The 20,913-nt window shown below is 32.0% G+C and overlaps 2 protein-coding genes across 5 annotated transcripts in view; one reads left to right on the top strand and one right to left on the bottom strand.

Annotated features, from left to right (window-relative positions):
* Window positions 1-5,478: 5,478 nt before the first annotated feature.
* La (La autoantigen-like) lies at window positions 5,479-7,213 on the top strand. Its single transcript, XM_075297501.1, has 3 exons — window positions 5,479-6,183; window positions 6,248-6,580; window positions 6,648-7,213. Exons 1-3 carry the CDS (start codon window positions 5,581-5,583, stop codon window positions 6,846-6,848), a joined length of 1,137 nt encoding a protein of 378 aa, XP_075153616.1. The 5' UTR covers window positions 5,479-5,580; the 3' UTR covers window positions 6,849-7,213.
* A 3,179-nt stretch (window positions 7,214-10,392) lies between these two features.
* The window catches only part of spir (spire type actin nucleation factor), a 247,795-nt gene continuing 237,274 nt past the window's right edge, over window positions 10,393-20,913 (bottom strand). For all 4 annotated transcript variants that reach the window (XM_075297497.1, XM_075297500.1, XM_075297499.1 and 1 more), the window contains 5 exons: window positions 18,194-18,372; window positions 17,732-18,127; window positions 17,457-17,660; window positions 16,935-17,395; window positions 10,393-11,963 (listed from right to left, as the gene is read on the bottom strand). In XM_075297497.1, the coding sequence (XP_075153612.1) occupies window positions 11,750-11,963; window positions 16,935-17,395; window positions 17,457-17,660; window positions 17,732-18,127; window positions 18,194-18,372 (1,454 nt within the window). In that variant the 3' untranslated portion in view covers window positions 10,393-11,749. The remainder of the gene's footprint in view (window positions 11,964-16,934; window positions 17,396-17,456; window positions 17,661-17,731; window positions 18,128-18,193; window positions 18,373-20,913) is intronic.

Here is a 20,913-nt window from a genome sequence, read left to right as displayed (position 1 = left end):
GCCCATACAAATGTTGCATCCAGTGCAAAAAGAAAACAGCCCTATTGTGCGTCGTCCAGACTACGCCCCATATTCACAAAAGTCAAAGTAAACTTTAATCCTACTATTACCATACGAATTCCTTCCATAAACTGTCTGTAAATTATTATGAATATGGGCATATATGTTTATCCGGACGGAATGTCTGTGTTTGTAAAGAATCTAAGAATTTGGCAGAACGCTATGAATTTTCGGAGGTAAATAAAACGTGTTATTGATCCCATTAACAAGATGCATTATCGTTTATGTCTTCAAACATAACTTATAGTGTGGCCAATATCTGTTATTTTTATATTCTGGACGATGCATTAAACATCCCTGCCAGCATTTCAAAGTTCCATTTCATCCTCATCGCTACCACCGACTCGTAAGTGACACTGCAACAATTGCCAACTGTGATAGTATTTTGCCATCACTATTCGCATGAAAGTGAAACACCAAGCACAACTAGCTTCTTATAATTTATTTAAATAAAAACGATAATGAAGTGCTGAAAAAGTAGTTATTTCGCTTAAAATTGTGAAAGAGTTCACCAGAGTTCTCTGCCAACGTAATGATATTAAGTTTGCGTCGAAATGTCTCTCAAAAGTTATGCCGTTTGCGCCAGATTATATCAACATTTGAAAACTGTCATCTTTTTTTGGCATCGATTTTGTATCAGAAACCCTGCCAACATTTGTTGAATTTGGGGGCGCTTCGGAGAATCCCCACTACGTCGAAAACAATCATATACGACATCAAAAACTCGTCGGAAAAGCGCCGTCACTATTGAGAAGTTGTACAACGCCAAGTTACTACGAAAAAGTTTCTCATCAATGCAATTATTAGGTGTCTATTTAGATCAATTTCGAAGGACGCCAATAAGAACCCCTGCAAACTATCAGAAAAAGGGCATTTTAAGGTAATTGTAGAAGAATCATTGTGGTCAAGTAAAACATTGATTTGATTAAACATTTATAATTTCTTATAAATATAACATTTTTCGGTTTATATTAATGCAAAAAATTATGTTAAATGTGATGTAACATAATTTTTTGCATTTATAAAAGAATGATGTTGAGTTTTAAGTAGCAAGTTACATATTGCAGCGTCTATCAGCCAGTTTGTTTATTTTCGATGGAGACAGCGTGCCAGGAAAAATATTTGAAAAACGATCACTTTATTCTATTTGGAAAGTCGAAAATGTGACGGCCACCATATAACATATGAAATACATTCCGTACAATTTTACCATTCATATGATTTATTGTACAACTTATAAACATTTGAAGTATTTCATTGGCTACCAGGGAATTTCTGACATGTCTCAAATTCAGCGACTTTTCTTTGCGCAACACGCCTATATTAAGGCTGATTCGCCATTTCCCTTTATTAACTGTTGCCATCATCATGCTTTGATAGGAAGGTTTCGGTAGTATTGTCCTATACCTTACCAGACATCACGTCTGAAAATACCATTGTGTATACATGAGTGCCATCTATTGGTTATAATGACCAACGCACATATCATACATGGTTGTATAGAAAGGGGAGTAGCGAATGCAGAGTTGTGATGAAAAAAGAGAGTTGTGGAGACTGACCTTACACAAAGTCGTGAGACAGGCTTTGCACAACTTATTGCAACTCACGCTTGTCATTGGTGAAGTTGAAGTCAAAGCCAGTGTGTGCGAATAAGGTACTCCCATATTGGAGTTTATGTGACGTTATTGTTGTTAGTGCGAAATAACCTGGAAATTTGAAATATAATAATTTCGGTAAAGTTTTGGACATTTTGAAATATTCTGAACGGTGTTATAGTGTTTCATTTTTTTTAAATATAGATATTATTGCGACATTAATAAGTGGATTCATTGGATTTATGAGAACTTTTCGTCATTTTATAGAATACACCTCGGGTAAGAATAAATTAACAATGTGCGCCAGCACAAATGTTACATTTCTTTTTTTCTAATTATATGTATATGGTATATTGGGAATTATAGGATTTGTGTCGAGACTAAGGGAGTTTGGGATTAAGAAACCCTGTGACACTACTGGTTTCGCTAATTGGGAATTCACCTGCGATTTGGTCTATGACGTTTTGGGACATATCTACCCTGAAGGCACTCAAAATCCCGAGGTTTATAACCTCTACTACACGGAAACAATGTTAAGTGAGTAGAAATATTCCAACATGCAGAAACAATATTCATATGAGCAAATTCATTAAAAATTTACCACTCAAAATTAATAAACTATAAAAAATATTCGGGAAAAAAAGAGAACGTAAATTTTGCATAAACCTTCTTACGTAACTTGAAATTCACGTGGCTTCACTATTTTTACTTCGCCATTTTGTAAAAACGGAACAGAAAATAAAACAACAAAAAAACAAAAAAAGAAAAATCAGTAAAACTTCAAAATTTATTAAAAACGAAAATAATCTAATTAAATAAAAAAATTAGAAAAAAATTAATACAAATACAAAAATTAAAAAGTAAATTTTTTGTTGAAAATAAATATGTTACTAAAATTAGAAAAAACAATCAAATCTTTGAAACATATTTGAAATCTTATGTAATGAATTAAATCCTAAAAAAACAATAAGCCAAATTTCTTGAAAACAATTTGAAAGCTTATATTGTGAAATTATATACAAAAGCAAAAGGGAAAAATCTTTAAGAAAATATTTGAAATATTATTTAAACATTTTTTTTTAAAGAAAACGAACAAAAATAAAATAAAAACAATTATGTACAAATAAATCGAAAAATTTGGATTTTATTGTTATCATTCCATTATTAGTATTTATATTGTTATTTATTTCCATTTCTAAATAATATCTAGTTGTAAGGTTATTTTCAATTTTATTTATACAAAATTTTTAAAACAAAGCCCATTATAATGAAAATGAAACAATACATTAAAATGTGAATCGATTCTTGAAATTAAAAATGTGCTGAGTTTTTAATTAAAGGATTGAGGATGTAGCTGGTTTGTGAGAGAAGTGTCGCGTCAATTTCTTGGGAGATTCCTTATATAAATCAATGGCTAAAACGGATCTCAAGGATGATCTATAAAAGGGTCATGTTAAGGGGGGGTAGCCTAACGAACCACATCCAACAGGTTCGATAAATCATTAATAAAAATTCATTTTCATTTCCGGAATTATATCCAAACGTTTAAAGAATGTCCGTCCGTCCGTCTTGTAGTTATAAAAATTCAAATTTGAATTTCTACTTGTCAATTGTGATTGTTAGAGAAGAAGAAGAGAAACTCTTATCAACACCAGGCACTTTAGTATTAAATGGATGGATAGTAACGGATCGAAACCCACATTTCCGGCGAGCTACAGCCGCAGCTTAAATTCATAGTGCCACCGTTAATACCACAAACCTTGTCCATCACAAAAATTGTTCACCATATACCTTTCACAATTTTAAGCGTAATATCTATGTTTTCAGAACTTTATTTTCGTTTTTATTTAAATAAAATATAACAAGCTGGTTGCGCTTGGCGTTTAGGCCGGTATGCACCTCTAGCGAAATTTTCGGTAGCAAAAATTTATTTAAGTCTACAACAAAAAAACAGGGCTGTGTACACAAATTTTAAACCAGCTAATCGTTTTTAAAAATTGTTAATATATGTTCCAAATATTCCTCAAATAAATTGTTTATTATTTACAGACCTTTTAAAACTTTTACGCACACAATGATTGTAATAAATTAAATGTTTGCTGCCAAAATATGCTTTTAACAACCCTGTTATTTTCATTAGAGGTGCGTACCAGCTTGCGAAATTGAACGCTACCGAAAATTTCGTTAGCATAAATAGCAATGCATTTCTTATGGGAATGAAATTTTTCGGTAGAGGTGCATACCGGCCTTTTCACAAAAAATAAAATGTCTCTTCTAACAGTAGTGATGGCAAAATACTTTCACGTACATTTTGTACTTTTTGATATGCTTCCCCCATCACAGTTCGCGATGGTTGTGATGACATTTACGAGTCTGTGGTAGCGATGAGGATGAAATGGAACTTTGAAATGCTGGCAGGGAAGGCATTTACTAAAGGGTGATTTGTTAAGAGCTTGATAACTTTAAAAAAAAAAAAAACCATAATAATATGCAAAATCTCACCGGTTCTTTATTTGAAACGTTAGATTGGTCCATGACATTTACTTTTTGAAGATAATTTCATTTAAATGTTGACCGCGGCTGCGTCTTAGGTGGTCCATTCGGAAAGTCCAATTTTGGGCAACTTTTTCGAGCATTTCGGCCGGAATAGCCCGAATTTCTTCGGAAATGTTGTCTTCCAAAGCTGGAATAGTTGCTGGCTTATTTCTGTAGACTTCAGACTTGACGTAGCCCCACAAAAAATAGTCTAAAGGCGTCAAATCGCATGATCTTGGTGGCCAACTTACCGGTCCATTTCTTGAGATGAATTGTTCTCCGAAGTTTTCCCTCAAAATGGCCATAGAATCGCGAGCTGTGTGTCATGTAGCGCCATCTTGTTGAAACCACATGTCAACCAAGTTCAGTTCTTTCATTTTTGGCAACAAAAAGTTTGTTAGCATCGAACGATAGCGATCGCCATTCACCGTAACGTTGCGTCCAACAGCATCTTTGAAAAAATACGGTCCAATGATTCCACCAGCGTACAAACCACACCAAACAGTGCATTTTTCGGGATGCATGGGCAGTTCTTGAACGGCTTCTGGTTGCTCTTCACTCCAAATGCGGCAATTTTGCTTATTTACGTAGCCATTCAACCAGAAATGAGCCTCATCGCTGAACAAAATTTGTCGATAAAAAAGCGGATTTTCTGCCAACTTTTCTAGGGCCCATTCACTGAAAATTCGACGTTGTGGCAGATCGTAAGTCTATTCATGATGAAATGTCAAAGCATACTGAGCATCTTTCTCTTTGACACCATGTCTGAAATCCCACGTGATCTGTCAAATACTAATGCATGAAAATCCCAACCTCAAAAGAATCACCCTTTATAAGCATTTTAAATAACATATGTTTTTGTGTCCCAAATCACTAGTCTCTAATCATTTTTTCGTCGAATTTGTATTAAAAACCACATATTTTCTCCCTTTATGCGTCCTATAGACTATAAGTTTTTCCGGACGGAATCGATACCACTTGTCGGCGATGACTAAATAATCGGTAAATGTGTTAAAGATCCCCTAAACATGCAGCAGTATCGATTATGCCTTCGAACTTAACTTATAATGTGGACAATATATGGGATATGTTCGACACGAGCACTATCGTCCGGATAAACTTATAATCTGCACGGTGCATTAAAGTTACTTCCACCATCAGCGGAGGCAGAAATCACCACTTTTTGTTACTCCACAGTTCACGTTAAATGCAGCTTTGGCAATATTGTCAGGAAGTGGTCAGAAATCCCCATTTTGTCGTTTTTGTTGTCAGCATCTTATATTCTTCTTCTTTTTAAACGTGCTTCATATGTCCACACGTGTTTTTGTCGGCTCTTAGAAAATTTAACTAAAAGTGTTAATTTTATTATAAATAATCAAATACAGCCAACATGACCGCCGAAGTCACCGAACAGCAACCCGAAAAAATCGAAGAAAATACTAATAATGGAGGTGGCACCGAAATCACAAAGACAGATGAAGAATCTGTTAGCCCCATCCAAAGTAAAATCATGAGACAGGTGGAATACTATTTTGGAGATTCAAATCTAAATCGGGACAAATTTCTTTTGGATCAAATTAGTAAAGACTCCGATGGTTGGGTACCAATCTCAGTTTTGTTGACTTTCAAGCGTTTGGCTTCATTGAGTACTGATGAAGCAGTCATTGCTGAAGCATGTGAGAAGTCTGACGAAGGTTTGGTTGAGGTCAGTGAGGATAAGACCAAAATCCGTAGACACCCCGAAAGACCCATGCCGGAACACAATGAAGAAAGACGCAAGGACATTATGACACGTACGGCATATGCCAAAGGTTTTCCTTTAGATTCTACAATGGATGAACTATTGGAATATTTTGGAGGATTTGAAAAAGTCGTTCACATTAACATGAGAAAGTATTTGGACAAACCCACCAAGACTTACAAATTCAAAGGTAGTGTTTTTGTTACCTTTGAAAAGAAGGAACAGACAGAGAATTTCATTGAGAAAGCCAATGTAAGTATAGCAATCGGAGAAGGATGTCACTTTAATTTACGGCATTTATATGATTTTCTTGTAGCCCAAATACAAAGATACCCAGTTAATCGTTAAATGGCAAGAGAAATACATTGAAGAAAAACGCGAGGAACAAAAAGCCAAAACTAACAAAAAGAAGGAAAAGAAAGAGAAAGAAGAAGAAGCCCAATTCACTTTGCCCAAAGGATCAGTGTTGTTCTTTGAAGGAGCAACCGAAGCTGTTACCCGTGAGCTTATCAAGGAAGGTGTTCAAAAAGTTAGCAGTGATTGGGACATTGCTTATGTCGATTACAGTAGGGGTGATAAGACAGGCCATATAAGATTCCATGAAGAGGACTCTGCTGAGAAATACATGGAGAAATTGGAAGAAAAGAAGGTAACTATGTCACAAAATAACGAAATTGTGACGACAGATGATTTTATCACGCTTACCCCAATTACAGTTAAAACTCAATGATGAAATTACTCTTGATGTTCGCACACTCACCGAAGAGGAGGAAAAGGCTTTCCTAGCTAAGGCTGTTGAAAATATGAAAAATCGTCGCAATCACTTTAACCACAAAAAAGGAGGTTTCAATCGCAAACGCCGTGGTGGCCATAATAATGAACGCAATGATGAAAAGAAAGCCAAAACCGATGATTGAAATAGTCTCGTCATATAAGTAGTTTATACTATTCCTTAGAGGGAGTGACATTATTTAATAGCTTTTAATTTTCTAATCGACTTAATGGGAAGCTTGTATGTGTTTTCTCCATCTTCCCTAGTATTTGTAGTTGAAACTGGCTTGTAGCGGTTAATCTTACATTTATGAATTCCTTTTTATCCATATGGCAGAGCGTTTTCAGTTGTATGAGAATAGAAGATCACAATGAATCCTTTTTTAGGTTTATCCATAATTTTTTATGTAGACGTTGTATGTAAATTCTTCTTTTATATCAATTAACAATGTAAACGAAAATATTTCTTACATATAAATGTACCAAACTATTGGTACCATACTTATCGCAATTTAAAGACTTTAATTTAAGTGGCAGGCTGATACCACTGGGTAAATTTACTTATTCCGTTGTGGCTTGTGCTTCAGTTTTCGTATATATTCCATATGCTAGTTAGAAACTTAACTGCTGAAAATTTTTCAGTTAAAGTTAGTTCAGTTAAAAGCGAAGAAAATATATTTCCATGTTTTCTTAACTGCCAGTTAACTGCCAGTTAAAGCCTAACGGAGATACATGAAAATGGCCGTTAATTTTGTTTTTAATTTACGTCTGAGAAGCAATTTATCACCCATGTTCCGATATCCACTTCCACCATTCACGCCAAATCCTCGAACGTGAAAATTTGGTGTTCTTAATTCCACGTTCTTTTTTGAACTTTTCTATAACCAGCTGGGTTGCACAAATCACCCAAAAATTAACTAAGGCGGAAATCCAAATAAGTGGAATCAATAGACTTATTATAATTTATTATTTTTTGTAATTAAAAATGATGCAGTTTTGATAAAACTCATGTATTAAATATAAAACATTTAAAATTTTTTACGCGAGTACTTTGTTTTAACCGGAAATATACCCATATTGGACATAATTCAACTTTCACCAAGACTTTTGCAAGTGAATTGATTTCACGAAAATTCCGGTGAAAGTGGATTGTAGGACACGAAAATCGTAGAATTGATTCACATTCACCTGGAAGTGGATTTGGGAACATGGGCATATATATAATTATTGACCGATGTGGACCAATTTATGCATAGTTGTCAGAGACCATATACTTACACCATATACCAAATTTCAGCCTGATTGGATAAAATTTGCTTCTCTTAGAGGCTCCGCAAGCCAAATCGGGGGATCGGTTTATATGGGGGCTATATATAATTATGGACCGATGTGGACCACTTTTTGCATGGTTGTTAGAGATCATATGCTGACACCATGTACCAAATTTCAGCCGGATCGGATGAAATTTGCTTCTCTTAGAGGATCCCCAAGCCAAATTTGGGAGTCCGATTATATGGGGGCTATAGGTAAAAGTGGACCGATATGGCCCATTTGCAATACCACCCGACCTACATCAATAACAACTACTTGTGCCAAGTTTCAAGTCGATAGCTTGTTTCGTTCGGAAGTTTGCGTGATTTCAACAGACGGACGGACATGCTCAGATCGACTCAGAATTTCACCACGACCCAGAATATATATACTTTATGGGGTCTTAGAGCAATATTTCGATGTGTTACAAACGGAATGACAAAGTTAATATAACCCCATCCTATGCTGGAGGGTATAAAAAGAGTGAGTGGGGACATAGCATATGTTTGCTGTTTTAGAAGACGAGACTGCTTTCTATTATCAGCAGACAATAATTGCTAAAACAACTAACTTTGTTGGCAGTTATTCTATGGGTAACTTGCAAACAAAAAAAAAAAAGTATATATGGCCGTAAGTTCGGCCAGGCCGAATATTATGTACCCTCCACCATGGATTGCGTAGAAACTTCTACGAAAGACTGTCATCCACAATCGAATTAATTGGGTTGTGGTATCTTAAAACTTCTTAACATCGTTTTCTAAATTGTGAGTTAGTCCATACGTGGTATATATTAGACAAAGAAGGTATGTATAGGTAAGTCTACAAATAATTACGAATCGATATGGACTTTTGCGCGGTACGTAGAGAGCCAGAATTGAAATATGGGTCGCTTATATGTGAGCTATATACAATTATGAACTTGATATAGACCAATTTTTGTGTGATTGGGGAACTATTTATCTGAGGGCTATATATAACTATAGACCGATATGGGACTAGATAGGCATGGTTGATAACGGCCATATACTAGCACAATGTACCAAATTTTAACTGACTCGGATGAAATTTGGTCCTCCAAGTGGCTCCAAAACCAAATCTCGGGATCGGTTTATATGGGGGCTATATATAATTATGGACCGATTTCGACCAATTTTTGCAAGGGTGTTTGAGGCCATATATTAACACCACATACCAAATTTCAACCGAATCGGTTGAATTTTGCTTCTCCAAAAGGCACCGGAGGTCAAATCTGGGGATCGGTTTATATGGAGGCTATATATAATTATGGACGGATATGAACCAATTCCTGCATGGTTGTTGGATACCATATACTAACATCACGTACCAAATTTCAACCGAATCGTTTGAATTTTGCTCTTCCAAGGGGCTCCGGAGGTCAAATCTGGTGATCGGTTTATATGGGGGCTATATATAATTATGGAACGATTTCGACAAATTTTTGCATTGATGTTTGAGGCCATATATTAACACCACGTACCAAATTTCAACTGAATCAGATGCATTTTGGTCTTCCAAGAGGCTCCGGAGGTCAATATTGGCTCCGCAAGCCAAATCGGGGGATCGGTTTTTATGGAGGCTATATATAATTATTGACCGATGTGGACCAATTTATGCATAGTTGTTAGAGACCACATACTTACACCATGTACAGCCAGATCGGATAAAATTTGCTTCTCTTAGAGGCTCCGCAAGCCAAATCGGGGGATCGGTTTATATGGGGGCTATAGGTAAAAGTGGACCGATATGGCCCATTTGCAATACCATCCGACCTATATCAATAACAACTACTTGTGCCAAGTTTCAAGTCGATAGCTTGTTTCGTTCGGATGTTAGAACATGCTCAGATCGACTCAGAATTTCACCACGACCCAGAATATATATACTTTATGGGGTCTCGGAGCAATATTTCGATGTGTTACAAACAGAATGACAAAGTTAATATACCACCATCCTATGGTGGAGGGTATAAAAAGAGTGAGTGGGGACATTTGCTGTTTTAGCAGAAGAGACTGCTTTCTCTTTATCAGCAGACAACAATTGCTAAAACAACTAACTTTGCTTGCAGTTATTCTGTGGGTAACTTGCAAAAAAAAAAAAAAAACACCACAAACGCAATCTGGCTAAGATTTTGACTGTTGCCATTTAAAAGAATGCGATACTTTTGCATCTGACGGTAAGGCTAAGTACTTATCAGACCACTCTCTAATACCGAAAAATAAAACACAATATTTTTTATTCGAAAAGTTTGCACTTAAACGGCCAACTAATTACGTATGTATTTATATATAGAGAGAGATAGACAATGTAAGGGGTAAAATGAGGATGGGGGGAAATATATTATATATACGAAGTTGAATGTTTCTTTGTTTTTTTTATTACAATGTATTTTTGTTGTTGCTTTGTTGATCATCATACATATACCTAACAATTTTTATAGTAAAAAAAGTCGAATAAATATAGCATAACCTCATTTTCTGTTTTTTCTTTAGGTATAAAACTTAAAATATAATTTGCGTAAATTATTAGGTTTTTTTTTCAAATACTAATCAAGTTAGATGTCTAAACGAATGGTGGTATTTAAAATTAAAATTAATATTTCTCTATACAATAAGTTAACGCGACACAATATAGAAATATCTTATCCAAGCAAATCAAAAAAGGAGGCTACGAAACAGAACCTAAGAACAGAGATAATTAGTCGTTGGTTTAAATAAGAACTCAATATACACGAAACAAAACAAAAAATGATGATTTGTGAAACGAAAAACAAAAAATCACTAAACATAAAACCAAAAATACAAGATGGTCGAAAGCAATAAATGGATTTGAATGCACTCAAATCCATAGTAACGAAAAGTCCATATTATAAACTTAAATTACAAACATAATGTTAATACATAAACATATATTCACATACATATATTAATAACGTAATAATAGGTAACCTTAATAATTTTCGATTAATTTTGGTTTTTGTTTTTTTTTTTGATAATATTTCAAAACGTATTTTATAATGTGCGTAAAGGCAGAAACATAAAAATTGTTTTCACAAGGCAAAAAAACAAAAGAATATATCCCAATACAATAAGAAATAAATTCCCTCGATTAAGTGATATGAATGAATTCAATATATAATCGATAACCTTTACAAAGGTAACTTTTTTGCAAAATATCAGTTTGAGAACTTAAAACGATAATTCATCATCTAACAATGCCTTCGTGTATGCCTTATCTGTAATGATCTATAAATCATATAGTACCAATTATTTAACATTATTCTCTGGCTCCTTCGAAAAATTCAATTTTTTCTCTCATTGTACACATTAACACAAAAGCACATTTAACAAACAAGGGGTGGGGGAGGGTTGCGTAGTCCCAGGGGAAGAGCTATATGGTATTCTAGGAATTTTAGCATCATATTTGGTTTTATCCTTTTAACATAAAAAAAGTACATGTCGTTCTCCTTCTTTTCCATTTCCATAAAGAGAACCTTTTGTGGTGTCACTTCTTTTCGTAGCCCATAGTCAGTATGGTGAAATTGTTTGCATAAAGCGCCATTTGTATATGTCTAAGGGATTTGTAATGGGTATCTCTTTGTGTTGTGTTCTCTTTCATTTACAAATGTTGTGGCCTTAATGTTAAATCCATTTTTTAATTCTAAACTTTTTCCAGTTTAACACATATACACAGACACACACACACCGATTGTGACTTTTCATTTCCATACAGGCGATAGATCAAGGGTGAGATTCTTTATAGCCCTGTTACGGGCTGAAGATCGTTTTTGTTTTGCCGATCGTGAGATTTCCATTACCAGGCCGCGGCAATCATTACACACGGGAACCAGTTCACCGCGTAGATTATCTTTTTGATCTTGGCTTAATTGGGTACCCGATGACGATAGAGTGTAGGCCCGTGAAAATTTGCTTCTGAAAAAAGAATAGAAATAAATTTGAATATAATATAAACGCAAAACAAAATTCAAACATCTCACTCTAGATCAAAGTAGGTTATACAAAACCAGATAATCGTCTTTTCTATTAATCGTCTTTAAAAAAGTCATTGAGCGAAAGTAATCATGGAGTGATCTTTTAACCCATATAGGCTTCTATTTAACACTGGAGATATATTTTCTTCTGTTTCTATATCCATTCGATGAAACATATAGTCATAACGAACTCCAAATCAATTCTTATTGAAGCTAGTTTAGCCCGAGGAGAATAGGTTTCGGTATAATTTATATCCGGTTTTTGCATAAAGCCTTTTGCTGCAAGTCGCGATTCAAAGCTATCGCGATGGTTTTCCATTTGCATCTTTTTTAATTCTGAAACCCCATTTCATTTTTAAGAGCTTAATACATACTCCCAGACACTTTTGAATTTTATGAAAATCAAGCAAAATCGGCTAATCGAATTTTTGTAATAATCATAATAGGCCTAATGAATTTTAACGAAAAAGTCGAAAACTGGAGTTTGTATTGAAAGAGAATGTGAACGGTTACCTACCGAGTATAAAATTTTCTACAAAAAAATTTATCAATTTTAAATTATTTATAACTTATTTAGATTAAAGCGTCTGCTTTAAAATAACACCGAGAAATATATCGAAACTAACTGGGGAAATAAAGTTTGGTGTAGTTTTCGATAGTTCTCCTAAGTGGACATCGGTAGCACGGTTCCCACTAAAAATGGTAGATTTTTGACTGTTTGGTAGATTGGTGGAATTCTTGATGTTTTGGTAGATTTTGTAAAATATTACTCTCCAACAAAGAGGTACCCCCAATTTTTTTAGAAATAATATTTTGATAAAATTTCCTATAGAAAAATATTATAAAATTTCTCATAGAAATAAAACTTTGCAAAAAATTTCTATATATATAATATTTTGACAAAATTTTCTATAAAAATAAAATTTTGACAAAATTTTCTTTAGAAATACAATTTTGAAAAATATTTTCTTTAGAAATAAAATTTTGATAAAATATTCTATAGAAATAAAATTTTGATAAAATTTTCTATAGAAATAAAATTTTGATAAAATTTTCTATAGAAATAAAATTTTGACAAAATTTTCTGTAGAAATAAGATTTTGAAAAAAATGTCTATAGAAATAAAATTTTAACCAAAATTTCTATAGAACTAAACATTTGACTAATTTTTCCAAAGAAATAAAATGTTGATAAAAATTTCTATAGAAATAAAATTTTTTCTATAGAAATAAAATTTTGACAAAATTTTCACAAACTTTTCTATAGAAATAACATTTTGAAAATATTTTCTATAGAAATAAAATTTTGACAACATTTTCTATAGAAATAAAATTTTGATAAAATTTTCTATAGAAATGAAATTTTGACAAAATTTTCTATAGAAATAAAATTTTGACAAAATTTTCTATAGAAATAAAATTTTGACAAAATTTCCTGTAGAAATAAAATTTTGACAAAATTTTCTATAGAAATAAAATTTTGACAAAATTTTCTATAGAAATAAAATTTTGACAAAATTTTCTATAGAAATAAAATTTTGACAAAATTTTCTATAGAAATAAAATTTTGACAAAATTTTCTATAGAAATAAAATTTTGACAAAATTTTCTATAGAAATAAAATTTTGACAAAATTTTCTATAGAAATAAAATTTTGTCAAAATTTTCTATAGAAATAAAATTTTGACAAAATTTTCTATAGAAATAAAGTTTTGACAAAAATTTCTATAGAAATAAAATTTTGACTAATTTTTCCGCAGAAATAATTTTTTTTTTAATTTTCTATAGAAATAAAATTTTGACAAAATTTTCTTTAGAAATAAAATTTTGACAAAAAAATTCTATAGAAATAAAATTTTGACAAAAAAATTCTATAGAAATAAAATTTTGACAAAATTTTCTATAGAAATGAAATTTTGACAAAATTTTCTATAGACATGAAATTTTGACAAAATTTTCTATAGACATGAAATTTTGACAAAATTTTCTATAGACATGAAATTTTGACAAAATTTTCTATAGAAATGAAATTTTGACAAAATTTTCTATAGAAATAAAATTTTGACAAAAATTTCTATAGAAATAAAATTTTGACAAAATTTTCTTTAGAAATAAAATTTTGACAAAATTTTCTTTAGAAATAAAATTTTGACAAAAAAATGCTATAGAAATAATTTTGACAAAAAAAATTCTATAGAAATAAAATTTTGACAAAATTTTCTATAGAAATAAAATTTTGACAAAATTTTCTATAGAAATAAAATTTTGACAAAATTTTCTATAGAAATAAAATTTTGACAAAATTTTCTATAGAAATAAAATTTTGACAAAATTTTCTATAGAAATAAAATTTTGACAAAATTTTCTATAGAAATAAAATTTTGACAAAATTTTCTATCGAAATAAAATTTTGACAACATTTTCTATAGAAATAAAATTTTGACAACAATTTTGACAAATTTTGATAAAATTTTCTATAGAAATGAAATTTTGACAAAATTTTCTTTAGAAATTTTTTCATAGAAATAAAATTTAGACAAAATTTTATATAGAAATAAAATTTTGACAAAATTTTCTATAGAAATAAAGTTTTGACAAAAATTTCTATAGAAATAAAATTTTGACTAATTTTTCCGCAGAAATAATTTTTTTTTTAAATTTTCGATAAAAATAAAATTTTGACAAAATTTTCTTTAGAAATAACATTTTGACAAAAAATTCTATAGAAATAAAATTTTGACAAAAAAATCTATAGAAATAAAATTTTGACAAAATTTTCTATAGAAATGAAATTTTGACAAAATTTTATATAGAAATAAAATTTTGACAAAATTTTCTGTAGAAATTTTTTTATAGAAATAAAATTTTGACAAAATTTCCTATAGAAATAACATTTTGACCAAAATTTCTATAGAAATAAAAGTTTGACTAATTTTTCCACAGAAATAATTTTTTTTAACCCTGCTACCATGTTAGAAAAAACTTACAGATTTTATGTTGGGGTCATATCTTGACCCACACTTAATTTTGTAAAATAAAATGAAATGTGTATCTAATTAAAAGGTTGTTTATAGTTTGGGATCATCGGAATAGGTTGTTGTTACTGGAATTTTCTGTCGTTGAGACGAACATACCGTTTATTTTGCCAGTTATGCTTTTATTGAAAGTTTTTCTTTAATGAAAAAATTTACACTTTTTTAATTTACTCGCGCCTTTTGGTTGTAGAAAAGTTGTATGTAGGTGGTAATGGGAGCTACCGTGGCGCAATGGTTAGCATGCCCGTTTTACAAAGGGTCATGGGTTCAACCCCAGTTTCGACCAAACATCAAAGTATTTTTTCAGCGGGTGGAATAATATATCTTCTGCTGGTGACATTTCTGAGTTTCAAAGCTTCTCTATGTGGTTTCACCGAAATGTGGAACCACGTGCAGATTTGGATTCATCGTCCCAAATAACTATAAAAACAATATTCAGTTCTTCATCAACAGAACCATAAAAAAACTAACTTATTACATACAAACATTCACCCATTAGAAAATGTAATTTTTATACGGAAATCGCGATTTATATCAATTCAGTAAATCGTGAACAATATTAAAAGTCGTGCACCGATTGTAATGAAATAAAGCTCATTTTATTCGAAATATATTAAACTAACTATTTCTGAACCAAAACTGTGATTTTCGACCCATTTTTATTTTGTAGGAATTTTTAAAGAACAAATTTTTTTTTGTTAAAAATTTCAATTTTTTTTTAAAAACTTAAACGATATCTCTAAAACTACTTAGAAAATTGAAAAGCAATGTAAAGACGGCTTAAAGATAATATTCTTTGGGATTTTCGGTTTGTTTTTATTTAAAATGGTGAACCGTTTTCAAATTTTTCCAATATATGTAGTGAAGTGCCTTAATTATGAAAATAACGGTATATCTCGAAAAGTCAAACTGATGGATAAAAACCAAGTGTATATTTGGATTCAGCGACCTCAAATTACTAAAATTTGCTATAAATTTCAAATCAACACAAAAAAGTTCGTGTTTGCTCCCCTGTGTAATATATGGGGTCATAAAATGACCCCAACCTGTTATGTGTATACACCAAGAATAAAAAGCCCTACGAACATAAAATTTTAACAAACCCTATTGAATTAAGTACATTTCACCAATTCATGCACTGAGTAGTAAGATCTTTTAATTATATTCCACCACAAAGAAATGGGGTAATAATAAATTCGATTTGGGTCATCAAATGACCCCAACATAATAGCAGGGTTAAATTTTCTATAGAAATAAAATTTTGATAAAATTTTCTATCGAAATAAAATTTTGACATTTTCTATAGAAATAAAATTGTGACAACATTTTCTACAGAAATAAAATTTTGACTAATTTTTCCACAGAAAAAAATTGTCTATAAAAATAAAATTTTGACAAAATTGTCTATAGAAATAAAGTTTTGACAAAATTTCCTGTAGAAATAAAATTTTGACAACATTTTCTATAGAAATAAAATATTGACCCAAAAAATCCTTCAATTTTAATTCTGGTTCTAAGGTCGGACCAAATGAGATTTGGTCTATTCTCATCACTTATTTCACATTAAACAGTTTTGCCAAAACAAAAATATATAATGTGATTTGACTTTTGAAATAAAAAAAAAACAAAATCAAATTTCTTTCGTTTGGTTTCCGAAAGCTATCGTACGAGATAGGACAAGAGGGCATATTTTCCTTATTTTAAAAAAGGTTGAAAAGTGCTCTTTTCTGGTTTCGATCGCTCTTGTGGCAACGCTGCTTGTTATTTTATAAACAAATTTTTAAGGTATTCTCCAACTTCCAATAGGAAAGATATATTGTGATACATTTGATATTGTCACATATAGAGTGTTAATATTCACAACAATCCGATACTTACTTCCTATCCAATGTACTGCTATTCGAATGAGGCCTAGATGCTGGACTATGAACTGGTAAACTTCGTGGTCCTTCCATGCTTCGCGACATGATGCTAAAATGTCGATTGTTAGTAGCATGATTTTCCTTGCCACTGCCATGATGATATTGAATACCATTGGCAATGGCCATGGAAGCGTAATGATGCTGGGGATGATAGGTTTGATGTGTATTGTGCTGCTGCTGCTGATGATGATGATAACCACTATATTGAGGATGCTGATTATATGAGATTGAGGTGCCAGCCGTATAGGAAGTGGTCATTGTGGATGATGTATCATGTATAGCCTCAACTGCTTGACCTGCAGCAGCAACATCAACATTAGCACCACCACTGCCACTTCCGGCCATAATACCAGGGGTACTCATATTTGATCTTTGGTGTTTTGGAGATGATGGAGCACTGCCCACGGAGTTGCGAGCCTGTGTGAAACAATTCTAAGATTAAAAAAGAGTCTTATACAATTTAAGGCCTACGACGTACCTTACGCTCAGCTTCTGAGCCCATTAGTCTTTCGATCAAAGACTTGGGAAACGTTTCATCCAAGATATTACCCGTCGATGAAGAATGTACATAACGAGCATGATGCGAGGGTGAAGGTGTACTTGAACCAGCAGGACTTGCCAACAATGAAGGTGATATTAAAACCAAAGGAACATTACGAAAATGTTCAGAAGGTATGCGCATCTATGCAAGGAGAAAAGTAAAACAATCTTGTAAATTGGTTTTTTTTAAAAGGTCTTCTCGTTTATACTCACTTTGGTATAACATTTGGAACAAACTGTTCGCTGACATATCTTACACTGTATACCCCAAGGACCGAATATTGAGAATCGTGTACGCAGGCATAGAAAACAAATTTTTCGCTTTTCGACATCCTCCTTGACACGTATACCAACGGGAAGACCTTCCAATTCAGCCTTGGTCATAACCGAACGAATGTGGACAATTTCCTCTAGGGTAAGCGAGAGGCGATCGTCGCCACGTTCGTTCCAGGTTTTTTCATCCATAAAAGATTTGTTCCACGGGCCTAACGAGGATGACGAGCGACTATCAGTAGTACAATTATCCTCGTTGTCGGGACTTTGGGGTCTCTTTAGCTGTTGCTGGTTCTGGTGTTGGTTTTCCTGTTGTTGGTTGTATTCATTGTGATGCTAACAAAGGACAATTTATGAATTTAATGCTACAACTCTTTAGGCTCGGGGATATTTCTTATTTACCTGTTTGGCTGTGCTCACACAATCACCTCCAACAGTTACATTGTGTACATCAGATTGCCGCGATTCAGGCCTTGAGGGAGGCATTGAATGCGTTTCATCCGTATTACTCTGACATCCTACAATCGTATGTCTTCGCTGTGAGGCGCGACGAGACTCACATTGTGTTGCCAGGTCATATGCTAAAGCAAAATAGAAATTATGGTATGGGATTAGTGTATTTATTGCAGTAAACTTAAATGGCAAACTCATCATCAATGTGTAGGGTGAATATTTTCTGATATACATGTAATATATAATGTTTAAAAAGCATTCGTTAGGAGTAGATAGATATCAAAGGTTTTCTGGAATTGTTTTTTTTTTTTGGAGTTGGTGGGAAAAGATGGACATCTTTTGATATCCTCACAGACCACGAACATATTCTTGTTATGAGTTATATGATAAGGATTCGCCATATTATTCGCCTTATGGACTTCTAAAGTCCGCCCATTGAAATCACATAAAATATTGGTTGACATTTATTTTTAATTGGGCCCCTAAAGGTATGCTTAAGATTTTAAAAAATGTAAAAAGTTTTCCAATAAGAACAGTTATTTGAATCATTTGGTATTTCGGCACAAAGCAAAAACTATTACCAATTTTTTCCAAATAAAATTTTAATTTAATTTTATTTTTAAAATATTCAAGAGATTTATTCATCCAGTAATTTAACAACAAACAAAACGCATCAAAAAATTAAATGTATTCATTTTTTAATTGGAAACAAAAAAATGTTTTTCTCTGTGGCTGTCAATTTTGAAGCATTTCATTACTAAATTTTTACAATTCATTACACAAATGGTGAAAATCTTGCTGTTAAAAAATCGTCATAACTAAGAGACCCATTTTCACGACGGTGGCTGCGTCAACAAGCAAAATTATTACATCTGGACCTTGAAACAAACCCAAGAGTTATGGTTGAGAACCCCTCCATCCTTAACATGCTAATGTATGGCGCCGTTTATGGTCCTGCGGAGTCATTGGAACTGAATTTCTAAAAATTGCGCTAACGAGAGATGATTATTAATTTTTCATCGTCGGGGTATTTACATACTGTATAATGTGCCGCACAAGCAACGAAATTATCGCTCTTTTATGGAAAAAGATCCTGGACCATGTCATCTCCCAAAGTGATGATCACAATTGGCCAACGAGATCTTGTGATTTAACATCTTGAGATTTTTCCCATGGAGACCACGTGAATGACAAGGTCTTTGCCAAAAGTCCACCGTCGTTTCAAAATCTTAGATAAAATGTACAATGGTTAAGATAACGTCCATCATCATCATCATCATCATCATGGGTTCAATCTCAGATTCCTCCGAATACCGAAAAAGTTTTTTCAGGGTTGGATTATACCCTCTAAGGAATACTTATGGCATTTCCAAAAGGTTGCCACAGTTAGTAGATTCTTTACTGTTTGGTAGAATTATTGATGTTTTTGTAGATTTTTGCGAAACAATCCTCTTCAACTAAGAGGCACTTCAATTCTTCAAAGAAGTAAAATGTTGGAAAATTTTTCTATAGAAATACAATTTTGACAAAATTTTCTATAGAAATAAAATTTTGATAAAATTTTTAATAGAAATAAAATTTAAAAAAAAATTTCTTTAGAAATAAAATTTTTATAAAATTTTCTATAGAAATAAAATTTTGACAAAATTTTGTATAGAAATAAAATTTTTGCAAAGTTTTCTGTAGAAATAAAATTTTCCATTTGTTTTGTTTTGTTATTGTTGGTTTTGTTCTTTAAGCATTGTTGTCGTTTTTTTATTTCAGCTTAAAACCATACATTGACTAAACTACAAGAGTAGCTTAACCAACAGAGGAAAAGAATGTTTGTCAAATTTATTTGGGCAAAGCCCTATAGACTGCAAGATGGTTGGATGGACGCACGTTTCGGAATTACCACATTCCTCATCAGCATCCTCTACTTGCAGCAAAACCAATTATCAGAATAAATTCAGGCAGTTTATTAAACCCAACAAAAACCACACTTGAACCCTCCGAAAAAAGGTTTTACATTGATAGCCGGCTTATGCCAAATAAATTCGAAACAAACATATCTCTTTTCCTATGCCACTGTCAAATCATCGATTTGAATTCACATTGACAAAATTTTCTATAGAAATAAAATTTTGACAAAATTTTCTTTAGACATAAAATTTTGACAAAATTTTCTATAGAAATAAAATTTTGACAAAATTTTCTATAGAAATACAATTTTGACAAAATTTTCTATAGAAATAAAATTTTGACAAAATTTTTTTACAGAAATAAAATTTTGACAAAATTTTCTTTAGACATAAAATTTTGACAAAATTTTCTATAGAAATAAAATTTTGACAAAATTTTCTATAGAAATACAATTCTGACAAAATTTTCTATAGAAATAAAATTTTGACAAAAATTTTCTATAGAAATAAAATTTTGACAATATTTTCTGTAGAAATAAAATTTTGACAAAATTTTCTATAGAAATACAATTTTGACAAGATTTTCTATAGAAATAAAATTGTGACAAAATTTTCTGTAGAAATAAAATTTTGATAAAAAATTGGGATATGGATAAAATTTGGGATTTTGTAATTTTAAGAAAATGTTGCCACAACATTTTCTTAAAATTTTGGTAGATTATTTTTGGCACGAGTGGCAACCGCGATTTCTACGGGTATTAAAGCTTA

This window comes from Haematobia irritans, chromosome 2, assembly GCF_050003625.1.
Source record: "Haematobia irritans isolate KBUSLIRL chromosome 2, ASM5000362v1, whole genome shotgun sequence".
In the NCBI taxonomy this organism is placed as follows: Eukaryota; Metazoa; Arthropoda; class Insecta; order Diptera; family Muscidae; genus Haematobia; species Haematobia irritans.
This window is presented reverse-complemented; position numbering and strand designations above follow the sequence as displayed.